General features: G+C 40.7%; 1 protein-coding gene across 1 annotated transcript; it reads right to left on the reverse strand.

Moving 5' to 3' along the window:
• Positions 1-324: 324 nt before the first annotated feature.
• On the reverse strand, positions 325-20,536 carry ppil2 (peptidylprolyl isomerase (cyclophilin)-like 2). Its single transcript, XM_083673689.1, has 20 exons — positions 20,419-20,536; positions 19,908-19,957; positions 18,854-18,899; positions 18,581-18,643; positions 17,882-17,933; positions 16,082-16,133; positions 15,895-15,986; positions 14,795-14,884; positions 14,442-14,517; positions 13,982-14,142; positions 12,399-12,474; positions 12,003-12,109; positions 9,763-9,852; positions 8,357-8,390; positions 6,646-6,763; positions 5,548-5,604; positions 2,168-2,240; positions 1,738-1,800; positions 1,399-1,538; positions 325-461 (listed from the first exon to the last, which is right to left on the reverse strand). Exons 1-20 carry the CDS (start codon positions 20,448-20,450, stop codon positions 359-361), a joined length of 1,575 nt encoding a protein of 524 aa, XP_083529815.1. The 5' UTR covers positions 20,451-20,536; the 3' UTR covers positions 325-358.
• Between the last annotated feature and the right edge of the window lie 281 nt (positions 20,537-20,817).

Consider the following 20,817-nt stretch of genomic DNA (forward strand, 5'->3'; position numbering starts at 1 on the left):
TAGTACAGCTTGGGGAAAGTGGAGCTCCCCACCAAGTTGTACTGAAAACATATTCCACCAACCTGGCAGTAAAATGATATTGTAACTATTGATCAGAAAAATACCTAATATAAGAACATAGTTTTATGCTGCAATGAATGTATCAATTGAAAGCGGACATTATTGATAATGTCAATAATCTTGTATATACCATGAAAAGAGAAGATACTGTACATTTCACAATTCTAATCTCCATTCTTGCCACAAGAAATAGTGAAAGCTCCATGAGAAAAGTGGCACGGGTTGAAGCGTGGGGAGGGTGGTTTAGAACTTTTTTTGGGAAAAGTATTGGGGTATGCAGGGGTGAGGTGTCCATATGCTACCAAGAGCTGAAGTCCCCAAAACCGGTTTTGCTTTTAGACTTCTTGGCTAACACTCCGCTAGTGGAGGGTCCACTCTCCTCTCCAGTAGCTGGGCGCTTCCTGAAGAAAGAAACAAAACCAGAATGGGAGAGAGTCACAACAAACATCAAACATATTCTCATTGGTTGATGCTAAGTGGGAACCCTACCCTAAACAGTTTTACATCTCAACTTCAATGGGGTGACATCAGAATTGGGTCATCCCATGATTCAAGTTATGCGCACAGATTCCCAGTTAGGATTCTTCCTTTAGAGTATCAACTAGGCTTATTACTGGCCACGCCCGGTAATAACCACATTGAACTGCCACTTTGGTTTCTTCAGTTAAGTAGTAGCCTACATTCATTTAATTTCATATTGTTTTGTTCACCTTTTGCTTCCTCTCAGTAAAGGAGAAATGCTATTGTGTATGTGTGGTTATAACATAGGGTCGCTGGCAGTATTGGATAATATTCAACCGAATACAAAAGAAAAAAAACCATTTGGAAACTGGGGATGAAGTCAGGAGATTAAATCATTCAGAAGCGCATATGCGCACAAGTCATCAGTGGGGGCAATTAGAGTAGATTAACATTGTAAGATAAGCCTATAATTATCCCCTCCCAATAGTACCATGGATCGCAATTTAACAAAACATCTGTCAGACTGTGAAACAGACTTGAAAACATCAGCAATGGTCGCTGAGCATAAAATGCGTTGCTTTAATCATCTGCTATCATCAACGGAAAATACATATCGGTGAAAAATGTATTTTGACCCGGCATTTATTAGGGACAGGCGCATATTTGCTTCAATGTCATTAGTGGCAACACTGTCATATAGGCAACACTGATGGGCATTCCCATCCTAGCCTATAGGTTTTGGACTCGGGCTTGAAGAATTTAACCAGGGCTAGTAGAAAGTCTACTAACCCGGCTGGCCAGTGCCCAAAATCCTTAAATTCCATCCTTTTGAGTGTGTGTGTGTGTGTGTGTGTGTGTGTGTGTGTATCTTCTTACGTTGCAGGGTTAATGTATTTCCCCACTCCAGGTCTGAAGGTCTTAGGGAGCTGATCTGCCTTGGCTTTTGTCAGGGAGGCAGTGGCCTGTGCCTTCTCCGCTTCCTGCTTCTGTATCTCCTTCTCCCGCTCCGCTGCAATCTGCTCACACACACACAAACAGGGGTATTGTTAGCCAACCTATTCTATCACTGGTTCCTATCTGTTCCTCAGCAGATGGGGGTTCTGTTCTGGGAATACAACTGGCAAACAGCTGGCTGCACGCAGGCAAAATTTTACAAGCAATAAACACAGTCTTCAAACATCAGACACACTACCTCTAAAACGCACACACACTAACCTGGGCATCGGCTTCTTCGTAAGGATCCACAAACACGGTGGCAGTCAGGAGCTTAATCTCAGACTAGAGGTTGGAGCAAGACAGACAGACCAACAACAACACCATTATCCAATAGCAACATCTTCAAACAAACAATGTGTCCAGAGAAAGAGAGAGAGAGAAAAAGTGACACGCACAGGGGAGCAGACCAGCTAAATGTCATAAGAGAAAAGACACTCTTACAAACAAAGAACAACATTTGATTAAAGCCTGTAATTGTATGCAAAGACAAGTTTGATGAAAATGTTTGAACATTCTTTAACTTTGCAATGAAGAACTCAATGCAGTAAACTCTTGGTGCAGGCAACAGCTTGAGACTGTCATAAATGTGTGCACTATACTGAAGCATGCCGATAAGCAAACCCTAGTTGGGTGAGGAATTGCCCCCTACCTTGGGTTTGTCTGTTTTTACATCACTCTCCACATTCTCCATAGCTGTGAGTGCCTCGAAGCCGCCCACAACTCTGCAGAAGGACAAAAAGGTCCGTAGCATGTTAGTCATCATAGTCACACACTTCAATGACTAGACGTCTAGACATCTAATGGAAAGAGCTGCTGTATGAATTGCTTTTGAAATATTCCTCTTTCAAATACATACCTTTGATCTTGCTATGTAAAGTATGTGCCTCTACTACAAAGAGTCATGACACAACCATTGTTCCACTCTAGGCCAAATTGAGAAGATTAGAAGACGCATCGATGACAAACTCTTTGGTCTGCTTTGAACTTGTATATTCATCTGATATGAAACACAGACATCTATCCGAGTCAGGTCATTGAATTATCCCCCAAGAATTACCTATCAATTACAAACTAGATGGTTACAGCTAACACAATAATCATTTCTCAGCGATTGACCTGGACACCAGAAAGAACCAAATTGTTACCAGAAAGTTTCTAAATTCTTACTTACATTGTACAATAAATACTTGTGGTAATACGACTGTAAAATAAAGCAATGCAGTTGTTGTTGGGTGTTCTGTAACAAATGGTATATATCCTGAGCTCACAGCAGCTTGGGGCCTAACTGTATGTTACTGTACACCCAAATGATGGGGGGGGGGGGGGGGGGAATTCAGGGAGAGGAGGAGAGAAGGAAGTTGAATTGAAGCATGAGCAGGGGCTCATACCAACAAGGTCTTGAATTCCCCAGAGTGCGACCAAGGCTCACAGCTAAGTAAACTCTCTATGGATGTGTATCTACAGTGCCCTCCATAAGTATTGGAAAGAGGAAGCATTTTGTCTTCTTTTGGCTCTATACTCCAACAGCTTGGATTTGAAATCAACCAATTACTATGAAGTTAAAGTAGAGATTCTCAGCTTTCATTCAAAAAACATTTAGAAATGTCAACCCTTTTTATACATAGTCCCCCAATTTCAGGGTACTAACAATATTGGAGAATTGGCTTGACAGGTGTGTTCCATCACATCATTTGTGCAGGCATAACAGAGCTGTCAATGTCTAGGACTGATTCTAAGATTTGCATTTGCCTTTGGAGTCTGCTATTGGTGTCTGTCAACATGAGGACCAAAGAGATGTCAATGACAGTCAAGGAAGCCATTATGAGGCTGAAATTATCAGAAAAATCTATCAGAAACATATCCAAAAGTAACCATAACCCTTAGACATAACAAAATCAAAAGTTTGTAACATCATTTAAAAAGAAAGAAAGCATTGGTGAGCTCAGCAATCCCAAACAGGCGGGTAGGCCAACAAAGACTTCTACAGTAGATGACCGAAAAATGCTCACCATAATTAAGAAACCCCCCCCCAAACAACTGTCCCACTGATCAGGAACACTCTCCAGGAGGTAGGCATGACTGTGCCAGAGACTACCATCAGCAGAATACATCAACAGCCTGTTAGAATTGTCCAATGATTTCTGTATTCTATTTTCAAGTATTCTATGTGCCCCTCACCTCTGGCCTAGTAGCAACCCATCAAATACAACAATGCAGAGACTAAATAACACCTGGTGCTGGAGAAGGGGAGGGATAAGGACCTGTGGCCTCCAAGGCCAAATTCCATTGCTAGTCTATATAGTTTCTCTGGGAGATGAGTCCCAGAGAGAGAGAAAGATAACCTGCTAGCCTGAAACATTACTTATTTGTAACATTGAATAAAGTACCCTCTCCAAAAGACGTCAACCTTCAGATCTCTTTATTTCATCTCATTGCAAACCTGAAAACTATTGTGTTTCTGTGGAAGAAATTACACCTGTCTAACAGAGCTACAGAGGCAAACCACTAGTTAGTAGGCAAACCACACTTATCCCCAAAAAGCATGGTCAGGTTACAATTTGCTAAAAAGTAGCTAAAAAGCCTGCAGAGGTCTGGAAAAACTGTCTTGTGGACAGATAAGATGAATATTATCATTTACCAGAGTGATTACAAGAGGAAAGTTTGGATCTGCCCGAGGTTTACAGCATACCACCTCATCTGTGAAACATGGTGGAGAGGGTGCTATGGCTTGGACATGTATAGCTATCACAACAACTGGCTAACTTTTTATTTTATTTTTTTAATATGTTTTTAGGGCATTTCTGCTTTATTGGGATAGACAGTAGAGATTGACAGGAAAGGATGGGTGAGAGAGAGGAGGGATGACATGCAGGATATGTCAAGGGTCGGAATCGAACCAGGAACCTTGCGAACCTTGTCTCAATTGATGATATTACTGCTAACAGTGTACAGAAACATCTTGTCTGCTTGAGTACAACTAAATGCCTCCAAATTCATTGTATGGTACTTCATCATACAGTAAGACAATGAACCCAAACATACTGTCATAGCAACTAGGGAGTTTTTCAGGGCCAAAAAGCAGAACATTCTTGACTGACCAAGTCAATCTTCAGATTTAAATCCAACTGAACATGCATTTCATTTCCTAATAAGATTTTAGGCAAAAATACCTCAAAACAAACAACAACTGAAGATGGCTGCCGGCCTGGCAGAGCATCACCAGAGAATATACCAATGGTATTGCAGGATTGTCGACCAAATACTACATGAGCACTTTATTTGGACATTATATTATTTTTTCCAATACTTTTGCCTAGGGGGAGTATGTTTAAAAATGTTATACTTTCTAAATGGTGAACCCAATCTGAAAAAAAACTACAACATTGAATTAAAGCTGAGATTACTTTGCTACTACTACTTTGACCCCATATTAATAAAAATAAATAAATCCAAACTCTTAGAATGCTTCCTCTTTCCAATACTTATGGAGGGCACTGTATGTGTGTGTGTGTGTGTGTGTGTGTGTGGTTATGACTGTATGGTGCCCTCTTGCAAGGCTCTGGAATGTTCTGGCTACAGCATGTGTTCTTTCTGAGCCAAGCTCTTGCCCAGAGAGGGTAGAACTAACAGTGTTCTTCCCCTCCCAGTCAGGGTTATCGCTGATGTTTAACCTCCTGCAGCACTGCCGTATTCATGGTGACAAGACTTAATAATGCCTAATTAATTGGGGAATTGCAAATTTGCTCAAATGGAAATTGAAAGAGAGTTAAAGGGCTACCTCCTTTGCAAAACATTTGCTACCGATTGCAACCCAGGTATCGGGTCCCCCTTGTCTACATTTCCTAAACGAAACAGTCAATCACTCCCGTCAATCACTTGGTCCTCAGTTTTCCATCACCTCTGTAATTAAGAGTGTCACATTGGTAGGATAACAGTACAGGAAACAGCACCAATTATCACAGTCATTGCTTTTTTATGTGGTGTGTGTGTGTGTGTGTGTGTGTGTGTGTACACATGTGCACGTCTTACCTTCCAAACACTGAATGCTTCCTGTCTAGGTAGGTGCATGAGCGGAAGGTGATGAAGCTGTGGGAGGAAGCCAAACAACAGAACAAATGAATAAGGCGACATGATGTAATTACTGCTTACCTGACATATCATTAGGGTGGACAACCTTGTTTCTTATCAAATAATAACAGTTAACAAAGTTCTAGCGTAGGCCTACGTCGTGAGCGACACACAATTGTTGTCGTAGGCTGACACAAGCTAATAGGTTTAGAGAAATGTGTGACCTGATTGGCTTAAACTGTTTTCCAAGCTAAGGATTAATCTTTGACAACCTGAGAAAGGAGTGCCAGACTGTTAGCTAAATGGGAAACAGTAACAGTATCCGTATGCTGGCATATTATCCTTGTGATTTCAACTCCAGACACTTCGAAAATGACAAAACTCATACATACAGGCTTACTTGCTATTTCACATTTATGTGTGAAAGATAAACGTTTTGGTCACAGTGAATGTGAAGTAGCAAGAAAGCCAGTGTGCTCATTTTTTATTTTATTTTCAGTCTGAACACCTGGGGAAAACCAAGGTGTGCAAACTTTCCTCAAACAACTCCAAACACCTTCTAATTAGGGGAACTATAAGAATGTGGCGTATTCAAACTGCAGAATTCTAAGGTGTTGCAGGGTGTGCAAAACACTGGATATGTGCATTAACAAGGTTATCCGTACATTATCCGTACTCTTCCGGCCGTTTGAGGACTCAACATTGAATGGCTAAAATAGCAAGTTTCAGGGGCAATCCTCGCCAAAAAATATGGGATCCATATGATAAACACATTACTGCACTCCAGGGTAACAGCCGATATCCGGAAGTGTGAGAATATCGGATGTTAATCCACATCCTATCGTGGTTTAATGCTTACTTAATATAATACTGACATCATGACATAAGTCATTACTGAGGCATGGTATGCTAATGACTAATGCCAGACTACTGACACCTAAAAACAGCTTGTTATCTCAGTCATAAAACTGTTATATACTGTAGATGTTATTTATATATCACAATGGAGTTATGTAGGCCTATGACAGAACATTCAACAAGTTAACAAAAGTAACTCACAACTGGGACTTGTTGGTGTTGGGTCCGGAATTGGCCATGCTGAGCACCCCTCGACCTGTGTGGGACAGGTTGGGACGAAACTCGTCTTTGAAGGGCTTACCCCAAAAAGATTCACCTCCTAGACAGACAGACAGAGAGGTCAGCATAGTGATATTGCCTCTTCTGTGTGTGTACACGTACACACACACACACACACACACACACACACACACACACACACACACACACACACACACACACACACACACACACACACACACACACACACACACACACACACACACACACACAGGGTTGAATTTTACTGCGGGCCAATCTGAGCTTTAGAGCCTTCACGCAACTATAGAATTTCCATGGGTGACATTTCTGCATAATTTATCACCTTGCTGAAATTTTTCCTATAATTCCCTATAAAATATACAAACTGCTAATCTTGCCAACTGGGAAAAGCAACCATGAACATGTCTAAGTCCATGACTTAGAGCTCCTCTCAGAAGCAACATAGCCATGTTAGTGTGAAAGAGAGAAGGAGAGAGCTAGAAACTTGTATCAGTTCAGACTGCAGCCATAGGAGGCCCATTCTTGCCTTGTGACAAAGGGACAACTTTTTTTTATCCTCATATTCATTAACTCCAGCACGATACAGTGTCTACATTTTTATTTCAGGGTACCAAACTAGCAATACCTAGCTTTTGATCTACAGAGTGCATCTGGAAGCTGTTTTCACATGCCCACACGTTCGTAAGGTGATCTGTACAACAACTTTGAGGTAAAACAATCAGTGAAGGGTGAAGGGTTCCTGTATTTGTACTTACAGTACATGTCAAAACGTGAGTTTGTGCAACTTTTGTGTTATGCATCTGTTATCTCAGAGCAACAACAGTCATTTCAGGCAGCATGGGCTCTGATACCAATCACAACTGCACAGAGAGGAAAAAGATTGAGAATTGGGTCGCAGGGTGAGTTTCAATTTTCCAATATTTGTCATTATTTCCAGTTCTTCTCTCCCCCTCAAATGATTTGCCATAAATCAGATCAATCTAGCAAAAAACAAATGTTTCAGTCATTAAGTAACCTTTATAAAGCATATTAAAGCACAATGAAAAAGCACAAGCTGTGTTTGGGGAGGGGTTTGATGTCAGTGGTGAAGGTTTGCTGGGCAGGGGAGAGAGCGACCTTCCTTCTCAGCTAGCAGATGCTCGGCCAAGGTGACCTCTCCTGCATCAGAACATTTCCATAGTGGGTATACACTGTACCATTCACGTAACGTTTTTCAGGAATTTACCGACACCAGCGGTAACCACAATCCCTTATAGACACTGTGGCCGAGGTACCCAGAAGTGCACAAACTGTCTTTTTATAAGTTAGAGGTACTTTGCATTGAGCAAGTGGAGGGAGAGATGAGGAGACACTAATCTGAATTGTCATTGGAATTCCCATTGCAGTGAAGAGGAGGCAATCCTGCATATAGTGCCTTTAATGTAGAGTGCATTAATATTACTGGAACTACATCATAGGTGATTGTTTATCTTTTGCAACTGTACATTTATCGAAAAATAATTTATACTCTAGAATGCCCCTTTAGCCAATCAAAATCTCTTATTCAACCAAGCTGTGACATAATAGTACAAACAGTGTCTGTTTTACGAATATTTCAAAGACATTGAGTTATGTAATTCCGAATAGGGCTGTGGTCCTGGTCTGGCCTTACCCGTTCCCGTGCCAGTTGGATCCCCTCCTTGTATCTGAAAGGAAAAGGAGTCATCTTTAATTCCTTACAATCTAACAACGGTGGAACGAGAACGGTTGCTGCATTCTGACCTTGTTCTGAACGGGTTAGGACTGGATTTATCCTACAGATATACTCGACATTAAAAAAAAATCAATTATTATTGGGACAGTGAGGCATTTTAGTCTTTTGGCTCTATACTCCAAAAGTTTGGATTTTAAATCAGGCAATTACTATGAGGTTAAAGTAGAGGTATTTGTGTACATATTGGTTTCACCATTTAGAAACAACACTTCTTTGTATACATAGTCCTATTTCATGCCAAAAGTATTGGGACAATTGGCTTGACAGGTGTTTCTGGTTAGTCAGGTGCGTTCTGTCACGTCATTTGTATTGGTTCTAGGCTTTGTGTTTGCCTTTGGAGTTTGCTATTGGTGTCTGTCCACATGAGGACCAAAGAGGTGTCAATGAAAGACAAGGAAGCCATTATGAGGCTGAAAAATCTGAAACAGCCAAAACCTGAGGCTTAACAAAAACAATAGAAAAAAACGTCTACACTGGTGAATGCTTCTCTCAAAATAACACCCCAATCCTTCCCCCACTCCATCCTAGCTAGCCCTCAGCTACCACCCCTAATACCCCCTCGACTTACTCCCCCATCAGTCCTAGCCAGTCCCCATCTACACTCCCCAAAACCTCCTCCATCTTCTCCACCCCCACCCCCCCCACCTCCCCCTCGAGCTGCATGGCAGCTCCACCTCGCCCAGTAGTCAGAACTCCATGTCTACCCCCATCACTGTCAAGAACACTGTCAACTTAAGAGAGTTACCACAAAGAGTGGCCATCAAACTGTTCTAAGTGTAACCTCTATCGTATATTGATGTCATTTCACCTGTTAGGGTGAAATCAACTTCAGGTAAGCAAAAAGCACCATGGAGAAACGCTGCATCTGTAAAAATCCCCCAAAAAGAGTGCCCGAAAGCTGAGTGTAAATGGCGAAAAACTAAGCTCCACATTCCTTATGACATCTATAAAGTGAGACTTCACAAATACTAAACATGAGTCCTTCATTTGGACATTATATTAATCTATCCCAATACTTTTGTGACAAAAAAGTGAATGGTGAAACCAATATGTATACAAATATCCTAAAATAAAGGCTGAGAATCTCTACTTTAACCTAAAAATGTAAAATCCAAACTTGTGCAGTAGACAGCCAAAAGAAGAAACAATTCTTCATTGTTCCAATAATTATGCTGGACACTGTCAGTGTCGTCTTGGTGCATTTAATGTCTGTCCCAGTTTTAGTGTTTAAAAATATGTCCCTCTTTGCCATGGTGTTCCATTGTTGACATTTCATGCAGCACTGAGAGATAATCAGTCCTTACCATGAAATTCCGGATTGACCTATGGAAGACTGTCCCATCATAGTAGCCCTTCTTGCACAACCGGATGAAGTTTTCTCCAGCTTTGGGTACCTTGGAAGAGGGAGCGTAAATATCACAAGGAACATCAATACATATCACCGTTTGGTTAGCCCACAACGTCGCTGTAGCATGTCCAAAGAAATATTAAAATGAATTTGATTTTAAAATGTGACAACAATATAAAACATATGACATGACAGTCAAAACAGATAGTTGAACATACAATGCATTTAAAGCAGAATAATAAAGAATATCTGCATCTTGGGCACTGAGTTATGTGGAACTCCACAAGAAAAAACATGAGAACACTTTTGGAACGTTTTTGGGGTTATTTATGGAAGTTGCCATTCTGTATGGAGTTTTGGCCCTCTCCAACTGTGTCTTGAGACAAAGCTTCTACAAAAAGTGATGTGTCAACTCAGATAAGAGTGAGCAAATGGTAAGTTTACGAGGGGGGAGGCCATGCAGTGTGTGAGTGAAAGTGTATGTGACAGTGAAATAACACTCATTAATTAATAAACAGCAGGCTAGAAATAGAGCAGCTCTCTGAGTGGGTCAGCTGGGGGAAGGTTGGGGAGGAGGCTTCTAACCACTTAAATTTCTCCTCTTTATCCTGATTTGACGATCAAGAAGCCAATGAAAACGGAGCAGAAATAGCCCCTAGTTACCAGGGCAAAGAATTGCAACTACAAGCCTGGAAGGCAGTCTTTAACTCAACTCACCTCACACACACACACTTTCAAACCTATTTATAAACTAGCTTTTATTTTTTATTTTTTTATTTAAATTTTACCAATTGAAACCTGAAATGTCTTGAGTCAATACATATTCACCCCCTTTGCTATGACACTCCTAATATTAGCTCAAATGCAAAAAAAGTCTCCAACAAGTTACTCAATAAGTTGAATTGAGTCCATCTGAGCGCAAGGACAATAATTCATGTGAAATCTTTGATTTTATAAGGTCTCTGATTTGCACAGAAATCCATTGTGTGGATTCGACTGGGCAGGAAGATGGAAGAGGGACACAGTTCAAAAAGAGAACATAGAGGGAGAGTGAAGAGGAGACGGCTGATCTATCTAGGTCATGAGCATGGGTAAGGTCTCTCTTGCTGTTATGTAGAAGAGGCTTGTCTCCATCTTCATGTATTATACACAGGGCAGGGAGCTGTCCAGGGAGCACTTAAATTCGGTGACACCTCCCACAGCACATAGGCCATTCAATGGTGAGCACAGCTCAAAATATGTTATCAGCAGATCAAGCAGTTTATCAGCTGCAAAATTCATAGAAGACAAGATCTCTGAAATACTGACACGATTTTTTTCACCATCAAATGTTATTTAAATTGTTTGATATATGCCGTCATTAATGATGTGACATGTTTTAACATTGTTTGACAAGTGGTCGCAAATGATGCTAATTTTTATATTTTTATAAAATGTTGACAGATGAGGCAGGCATTTGTGAACGTTCCATCAGAGGTCTGAACTAAACAACAGCCTTGCACAATTAAGACAATTCATTAAACACAAACATGTCAGTCTGTTACCCTAGAACAGGGAATGATTAATTAACCATTTATACCTTGTTCAGCATATAGTTAACTGAATTGAACTTGCTATAGGACAATCAGCACTTGCATGCCTTCAAACTGCAGTTATCACACCGAAATAATTGATGTCCTGTATGGTAATCAATTTACCTGTGGTACAGCTCAATGTGCTGCTAAAACAACTATTCCCAACATTCAATTGTGTAAACAAACAGCCAGGTAGGCAATGCAGGGGCATATTATGATGCATCAGCATCTCACGCCAGAAGCCTGCTACTACAGTACTGTGGCTAATGTTAAATGGAGCTAGCGGCAATGGCAGAAGGAGGGGAGGATGTGAGGCTTCATCCACCCCAAAAGTTGCCAATTGCAATAAATTACATGGTTTCAAAGCTCTTCATCTGTACTTAAAACAACTACATTTTGAAAATCAACAAAACTGCACATCTCCTTTTCCATGATCATTCACAAATAGCAAAAACTCTTAACAGCAACAACATTACAATAGATTTTAAAAGTAAAAGGCAATGTTAGCCCCAGTTATAATATTGCAGTATACATTCAAGATTTTAACATGGAGCTGCTCTGTGCAAAACACAGGATTTGGCACTTCAGTGTATAGTGTATGTGTATCTCCCAATAGAATTACCTTATCACAGTGCAACTCAACGTTGATGTCTCCTTTGTTGGTGTGCAGGCGGACATAGCCCTTCTTTTTCACATACTGGTAGCGAACAATGTCGTCTGCAATGGCATCTGTACAACAACAGCAAAACACAATAATCAGTTCATGTCTTTAACCTCTGGAGCCTAGTATGTAGCACATCTGTAGATGGGAATAGGGATATGTATTGGTTTTAGATCTTCTTCAGATCTGCAGTATCCAGGCAACTTTGTATCCATGCAACTTTGCTCATAGGTTCATTTTAACTACATCTTGGATGAGCACAAACATACACGCTTTAGAATGCTCTTGCTGTTTTTTGTCAAGGACGCATTCCATGTTTAAGGTGCAACGTTCCCTGAAAGTTTGAGAAAAGCTCACCTGCTTGGTGGGTGGTGGTCGGGGTCATGGCCGTGGAGGTGAAAGAGCCAGACACCCTGCCTGTGGAATAGTGAGCCTTGGAAGAACGAGAGAGAGAAGCTTTTAAAAACAGATAGTTCACACCATTTTTTATAGTTATACATGTAAGGTACGAGGAATATTATTCTCCCACTCAAAAAACGAGTGCACTATCCACAGTGCTAAAACAATTGTCTCACATGGCAGTGATCGTAGTGCATTGCTTAGGCTAGGGTCGTTTCGGAGGACGTCTCGTGTCCTCATGCTTCCCTATCTCAAGTCCCTCAGATGGCCACAGAGCCGACATCACACTTTTAACACCTGTGTAGCAAACAAGCGCATAGCGTGTGACTCTAGCGGGGGGGGGGGGGGATCAACCCTGGGTCTCCCGCTTACGAAGCGAATGCACAATCCACAGTGCTAATGGAGTTGACTGACCCAGCAGTGCTCATGACTGCTAAGGTTAGGGTCGTCACAGTATTACGAGTAGTGCTTAAACGTATTTAGAGAGGAGGCCATGTAGAACATCGGATTGTGTACTCCGATAAAACAACACTTTAAAGTTGAACAGATGGAGGTATATGCTGCACAATAGACATTATTCGTAGTCACAGAATATTCAAGTGAGCTGCATGCATAACATTTACTGTCACCAGCCTTCTGAATAATCTCCTGGAGTCTTACTAAAAAACAAGTCCGTTGGTGAAACCAATATGTACAAAAAATACCATCAAATAAAATCTGTGAATCTCTACTTTAACCTCATAGTGCTTCACTGTCCCATTACTTACGCAGGGGACTGTACATAAATTACCAGGTATTTACTTAGAAAGTACATGGCAAATTGGTAATTACACAATAACAACCCTTTAATTACTTCTTCGTTTTTTAGGCATTTATTATGACAAGCGCTGTTACTGCAAGTAGCATTTGGTACCAGGTAGGCCTAGCTACTTTAAAGTAAATACTTGAAAGTTACCATTGTTACCGCATTATTTCTGAGTAGATATTGAGTATTTACCAGAAACAGTAATTCCACAAAAAGAAAAAGTGACACTGAAGCACTTATACCCCTTTCAGACAGAAGGGAAATTGTGCGACTGTAGAGCTTCAGTCTCTTGGTTCTGTCTGAAAGGGAACGCTACGGCTTTTAAGAGCAGCAACAAAACCTACTCGGGTATAGTTTTGTAGCACTACGGCTGCCCCTTTTTCTCTATCTGAAAGCCAAGCCTCAGCTGTGAGTGGGACTCAAGTCTGTTGCTGTGCGACTGATAGTTGAACTGTCAATCAATGAGATGTCAACAAGTGCAGGCTGCACAAGTTAGCATGATTCTGTCCAACATGTTTGGCATTTTAAATAAAGATAAATAAACATGATTGTGTACTAACTAAATGGCTAATGACATTCGCTGTTAGGGTAACTAAACATGAACGTTCCATGGTGTAGTTGACCGAACACTTTGTGAAAGGGTCAGGAAAAACACTGGAAAAACACTACCAAATTCCTATACCTATGAGCAAACACTGATTTGGGGGGGGGGGGGGGGGGGTGATGCTTTCCTTACTGCATTCAGCTTGTCTGTCTTCTTGGCTTCCGGCTCAATCATGGTGGATGCCAGTAGCTTGTCACCCTTGTAGTCCTTATAGAGCTCAGCCAGTGTCTCCCGGGTTTCCAGGTTGGTGCTTTTTAGATGGTACGCTGGGTCCAGCTTCGCTTTCTCCTCATCTGCATATAGGAGATGCAGGCAACATCAATAATGTGACATTTAATGCAAACATTATGTGAACGTGCGTGAGCAAGAACCATCATGCATACTGCTTCTAGTCTCAGTAGAGGCTGTAGTATGTTAATATAACTCATTCTTAAAACATTTCCGGTGAGGAATTCTATATATATATATATAAATTGTTGGTGGAATTTCTGTTAAATGTGAATACAAAACAGAGAAATGTCACGTTTGACAAAAGAGGAACTGTTTTATATATGAGATGAGTTATGAACCGGTCATTTCTCCACAGCCATACCTGGATCAAGCACTTTCAGGTTGTTCTTCACATGGAAAAAGTTGGAAACATTGAACTTGTCCAGGTTTGTGGGGTCCTGTAATCAAAAACAAACCAACACCAATGACCTAATGAAAGCACCCTGCAAAGGAACTAGAGAGGAGAGAACTAACTAGCAAATGACGACTTCTCTTTCCCAGTGTATTGCCTGCGAATCTCTCCATCGCAGGCCCTGCAGGCAATTTGCTGATCAAATTCAAATGAAGTTGCACAATACCTTTGTAGGCAGATACAGTTGCTGGCATTGTAAGCCACATTAAAACCATCTTTGCCCTAAGTGTTAACAAAAACAGTGCGCTGCACACCGCACACACCTGCAGGATGATTATGTCCTGTCGAGTGAATGGTTCGTCAGATAGGAGGTCTCTGTAACTCTTGGTCTTGATGTTGAGCTGTTCAACAGCCTGAGAAGAAAAACAAAACAAGTTTACATGTGTATGTGTCTTTGTCTGGAAGACTGCACATCAATATCTGTGTTTCTATATGCATGTCAGAAGGATGTGTGGAGCATCCAGGGTTTCTACTTGAAGTAACTGAAATCGCAAATTGAAGTGGGCAACAATCTCAATCTGTTACACGCAGCACATTAAAGGATGAGGTCGGTTCTCTATTTTTGATGAAAACGGCATCATTGATGAGGGCATGCCATGCATGTGCTTTAATTGCCGTGTGTATGTTAATTGCCCTGAAAATGTAAAAAAAAAAAGAACGCTTGGTTAAATGACCAGCTTGAGATGGTGCCAGCGTAATGAGCGTCACGCTTCTGCTCAACAGTATAGCTTCCTCCCTCTCAAACTGGTAGCAATCTTGGGCCCTTTGAATTGCAAACCATGTGACCTCCCTCCTAAATCACCGCTTTAACCAGATGTGCCACCGAAAAGCTAGTAATTTGATGGTGCAGGTAGGCGGCATATCATCTGAGGAGTTAGTTTACCAATTCAACTCGGTTATATCAGCTGAATGAAATTGACGGGTTTTTAAATCGTGCAATAGCTGTCTCCAATTACAAAAATGTTAACTTCTGAAAGAAAGTGACTGTCTCGGAGTTATGAAATAGGGACTCATGTAGATAGAGTGCTCCTTGTTTAATATATAGTTAATTGATAACATTTTATTTGCATTGATTATATCTTAAAATTAATAATAAATCAATATCAGGCCAAATACTGTTATAACTACCAGGTTAATTCATAATTAACAAATTACAATTAACTGAAATGTATGTGATTTTTCGTAAAATAAGGTCAGTCCTGTTATTTGGGTATTTCTGTTCTATTGAATGGATCTCTCAGCCTACAGCTGGCCTTTACTGACAACAGAAACTCTGGGTTGCATAAGTGTCTGCTGTGAAAGACTGTATACTGTTCAACCTGTGTGTGAGTTTGTGTGTGAGAGTGTTTATGATTGACCTCACCTCATTGGAGAACACATTTCCAGTAACCTTGTTGGTTACGATATGGGAATTGTTTGTGAAGACAGTGTACAAGACAGGACAATGATATTTTCCTGTGAAATAAAACAAAATAGGAACAATTAAATTAAAATCGAAATGCTTGCAAGTATCATTTGAGGTTCACCTGTTTAACACAGCCCACACTTACCATCATTGTTCTTGCTGAAGTTGAGCTTGATGAGGGACTTTGCTTCAAGTTTCTGTGGGCAACAAAGAAGGACATTAAAAATTGACAACTAGACCCCAGTGAGCACCATGTGTGCAACGCCCTGCAATTGTGAAGACATGTTTGCATTGAGCTTTAAATTGGTTACAAAATACTTTCACCACAAAAGTGTCCGTCCGCTAGGCTGTGTCCAGTGATGCGTGATAAACGTCAAATACATATATATATTTCTGAGTCATACAAATGGGATAATAGGATTTAACTTTAGCTTTTTAGGTATGTTTTTGCAAAAGAGTGGATGGAATTTTTACATATAAATACAGTGCTCTGCTTAAGTAATGGGACAGTGAAGCATTTTTTCTTCTTTTGGCTCACACTCTTAAAGTTTGGATTTCAATGACTATTGTTACTAAAAATAATAAAGTAGAGATTCCCAGCTTTTATTTGATGGTATTTGTGTACATATTGGTTTCACCATTCAGAAATCACACCACTTTTTATGCACAGTCCCCCCATTTCAGGGTACCCAAAAGTAATGGGACAATTAGCTTGACAAGTGTTTCTGGTAAGTCAGGTGTGTTCCGTCACATCATTTGTGCAGGCATAAGAGAGCCGTCAATGTCTAGTATTGATTCTAGGCTTTGTGTTTGTCTTTGGAGTCTGCTATTGGTGTCTGTCAACATGAGGACCAAAGTGGTGTCAATGAAAGTCAAGGAGACCTTTCTTTGGCTGAAAAATCTGAAAAAAAAATCTGAAACATAGCCAAAACCTTAGGCTTGCCAATATCTAAAGTTTGGAACATCATTAAAAAGAAGAAAGAAAAGCACTGGTGAGCTCAACAATTGCAAACAGGCTGGTAAGCCAAGGCAAACTTCTATGGTGGATGACCGAAGAATGCTCACCATAAGAAAACCCCCCAAACAACTGTCCCACTGATCAGGAACACTCTCCAGGAGGTAGGCGTTAATGTGTCAGATACTACCATCCACAGCTGAACTACAGAGGCTTCACTGCAAGGTGCAAACCACTAGTTATCCTCAAAAAGGATGGTCACTTACAGTTTAATAAAAAAAGTACCCAAAAACATACTGCCATAGCAACTAGGGAGTTTTTCAGGGCCAAAAAGTATAAAGTTCTTGACTGGCCATGCCAATCTTCAGATTTAAATCCAATTTCACATGCATTTAATTTCCTGATGATTTTAGGCAGAAAATACCTCAAAATAAACAACTGAAGATGCCTGCAGTATAGGCCTGGTAGAGCATCAGAGAAGACAGCTGGTGGGGTCAATGTGTTGCAGACTTCAGGCATTGCATGCAAAGGATTTTCGACTTTGATACATCTGTCCCTTTTGGGATACCCTGAAACAGGAGGACTATGCATAAAAAGTATTTTCATTTCTAAATGGTGCAACCAATGATGTACACAATATTCCCACACCATAGGGAAAATGGTCAAGAATTGTGATGTAGCAATAGTCTATTAGGCACTATTTCCCTAACCTGTTCACAACTTGCTGTGGAATTTGACTCCCTCTAGTGGTTGAGAGAGGTATGCCAATAGTGGTCCGGCTGATAAAAAACTGTCCAGGTTTATTGACAAAGTTTGCGAAGTGTGCTTTTCAGTCTCTCCTGGCTGCCTCTGCCACATAATAATACTGTACAACTAACAATAGCAATACTACAACCACCAGGATGTGGAGTTGAACGTTTGTGATGATGGGAAAAGCTGATCCAAGAACAGTGTTTAGGGTACAGCATGTTTGTTTGGTTGATTCCTTACCTCTCCAGAAATGGGATTGGTGCCAAACTTCTTGATCCATGGAACTATGCTCCTAAAGCACAGGACAAGGGGGAGTTTGATTTCAGTATTTTCTTATAAAATCTACATGACAGCAGATTTACAGACTCACCCTCCTACCTCTGAAATCTCCCAGACAAAAGTCAAATTAAAACTGACCATTTTAACAGACCACCATGAATGTGGTATGCCACAATTTCATAGATAATAAAAAACAGAATCCTTGTGGTGAATAGACAGGATGTAATTCACATCCATCTTCTATAAACATGTTTGATTTGTGTTTGAGCAACCGACCAGCTTTGAACAGAGTCTGGTCTCCCACTCACCAAACCAACTTGGTAGAGTAAAAAGCCAGTTTGTAAGTGTGTATAAGTCCCCACTGAGTGACATCATTGCACAATGGACAGCTTTCACTCACTAGCTGATAAACATCTCCTACATTTGCACACTAATGGAATATCTGATATCATCTTGGCCAACCTGTATGGTCCAGGAGGCCCACAGACATCCTACTGAAACGCCTCTGTAAAATACTTACAGCTAGAGCCCAACAGATAGTGGATTTTTGGGTCCAATACAGAATATGAGCAGAATATGTGCCGATACAGATATTTCTGTAAAAGGTCAACATCATCCGATAACATTGGTGCTCTGATACATCTGTCGGGCTCTACTTACAGCAAGTCAAAGACGATCCCATCAGGAGTGCACATAGGGTACTCAAATGGCTGGAGAGACAGGCTGAAATAGGAGAGGGGAGACAGTATGGGAGGTAGTCAAAATAGACTTAAATGAATAGCAATACACACATTCAAACAAAACACCGCTGCAAATGAAACCCCTCCTTGCATGAATTTTAAATCAGGTTGTAAGTCTATTTCTCCCATTGGAATACATTGGTGGAATTTCCGTAGGAATTCAGTCTTAAGTGAAAAGGCTGCCTTTCCTTACCTGCAGTGATCGAATGATAGGCGTCGAAAATTTGCCTTGGGGATTTCTGAAATTGATAAAACAATGGAATTGGTCACATTGGATTCAGAAAGGTATTCAAGTGTGATAGGAGCTGGGCTTGAAAACACAAGTGATCCCATCCCACCAACAAAAAAATCTAGGAGTACCCCCAAAGAACAGGGGTTTGAGGAATTAATGCTATACCAGGACCTACCACTGCTTGATATGAGAGATGAGGCAAATCAGTGGCATCTTACTTACAGAGAAGAGTAAACTGAATCCAAATGTAATCATCAGATAATAACACAATCTAAATTGTATCCATAGGGGCATTATATGGGAAACACTACTGTGTGTAGCATGCAGATCTATGTGCACTCACAACAGAAAGAAGGGATAGGGCCTGATTTTCCTTCTGGTTTATGCAGTAATTGCATCAACAGTCTCAAATTGTTGTTGCATTGTGCAAGATGGATTACAGACGATTTACAGAATTGCCTCATTAAGTTCAGGCATGCAGACAAAATGTTTCAGTCCCTGGTCATGCAGATTGAGCAATTCAGTCCCTGGTCATGCAGATTGAGCAATCCAAAGGCTGTCAGTGATGTCCAATGACGTACATACACTGTGTGCATATGGCGTGCATGTAGCTTTGATTGTTATAAGAGACGTTCTGGCTCTGGTGTATCTCCATGTCTAGGACCGATCTCCAGCCAGAGGAGAACCATGTACCCAGAACACTGAGAGGGACACCAGGAGCCTGTTCACCAAAGAGGTACAGTTCCAAACACTACAGACAGAACCAATAAAACCTAGAACTTTGAGAGTTCTAATAGGACAATCAACAGGACAAACATAGGTACAGTACACGGTAAGCATTTAATAATTTAATTTGGAAAAAGTAGGGTATAACTGAGAAGACAAATAATTAACACCAGCTCTTCTCAGTAATACATGTACAGTAGTTACTGCTTAGGGCAGAGTATTTCAAGGTACCTAACATTTTATTTGGAAGAAATAATTTGAAAATGGAAGAGGGAGAAGTGCATCCTACCTCCTTTGTGCCCTCCATATAAATGGGTGTACTCAGCACATGTGATGTACCTGTTATAAAATAAAACATTAGTCATTGATATTTAGAAACAAGGAAAATAATGGAGATTATATCAAAGTAATTAGCTAACACCTTGGTAACCTTGACCTGCATCATGATAGCTTAGACGGAGCTATAGATGCAAGAACTCACCATCCATGAGCTCAAAATGATAGTTTTAACCATGTTTTGTAGCTACAGTGTTTGTTGTCCCCCACAATGAAATCTATCATTCGGTCTGTCTGTTCGTATGTCACAAAATGATGGCCGTTCATATGTCACACGGTTTGTCTCCGACACCACTGGGACAATGTTTATGAAACTTGGATGAATAACAAATGTGGACAAGACCGCGCTAGCTTTGCTGGACTAGCTAGCTACTAGCTAACTATACAACTTGGCCATGGGGTTTATAGCGTTGATCTCGATCAAGAGTTTTGCTCTAGTAAATAAAAAAATATTTGACACTTACATTTTATCCTTTTGATGTTGTCGCTTCCCCATTTTGATACCGGTGAAAACTAACTTAATTACAATGTCTATGTATGTTGTTCTGCACAGACTACTAGCTGTGTGTGTAAAGCTCGAGTAACGTTAACGAATCAACTTCCGGGGCACGATTTGTTGTTGTTGTATTTCTTCTTCTTTAGTGGGGTTTTATAGCGGTTGTCAACCCAATGTAATGGTTCATTAACGCCACCAACTGGAAGGGCATTAAAAAGTGTGGCACAACGTGAAAATATCCAGGGAAAATAAGCTTAATCACTACTACATACCTAACCCTCAGCAACCAACCCCTAACTGTGAAGGTAAATCATCAATTTACCTTCACAGTTAGGGGTTGGTTGCTGAGGGTTGGTTGCTTGCTATC

Source organism: Argentina silus (genome assembly GCF_951799395.1).
Source record: "Argentina silus genome assembly, chromosome: 7".
NCBI classification, from domain to species: Eukaryota; Metazoa; Chordata; class Actinopteri; order Argentiniformes; family Argentinidae; genus Argentina; species Argentina silus.

Excerpts from the sequence above, each read along its gene's own strand:
- ppil2 (XM_083673689.1), bottom strand. The coding sequence starts at position 20,450 with ATGGGGAAGCGACAACATCAAAAGGATAAAAT. Across the intron at positions 14,518-14,794 it reads AGGACATAATCATCCTGCAG|GACCCCACAAACCTGGACAA; the intron begins GTGTGTGCGGTG and ends TTTTGATTACAG. Across the intron at positions 5,605-6,645 it reads AACACCAACAAGTCCCAGTT|CTTCATCACCTTCCGCTCAT; the intron begins GTGAGTTACTTT and ends TTCCTCCCACAG.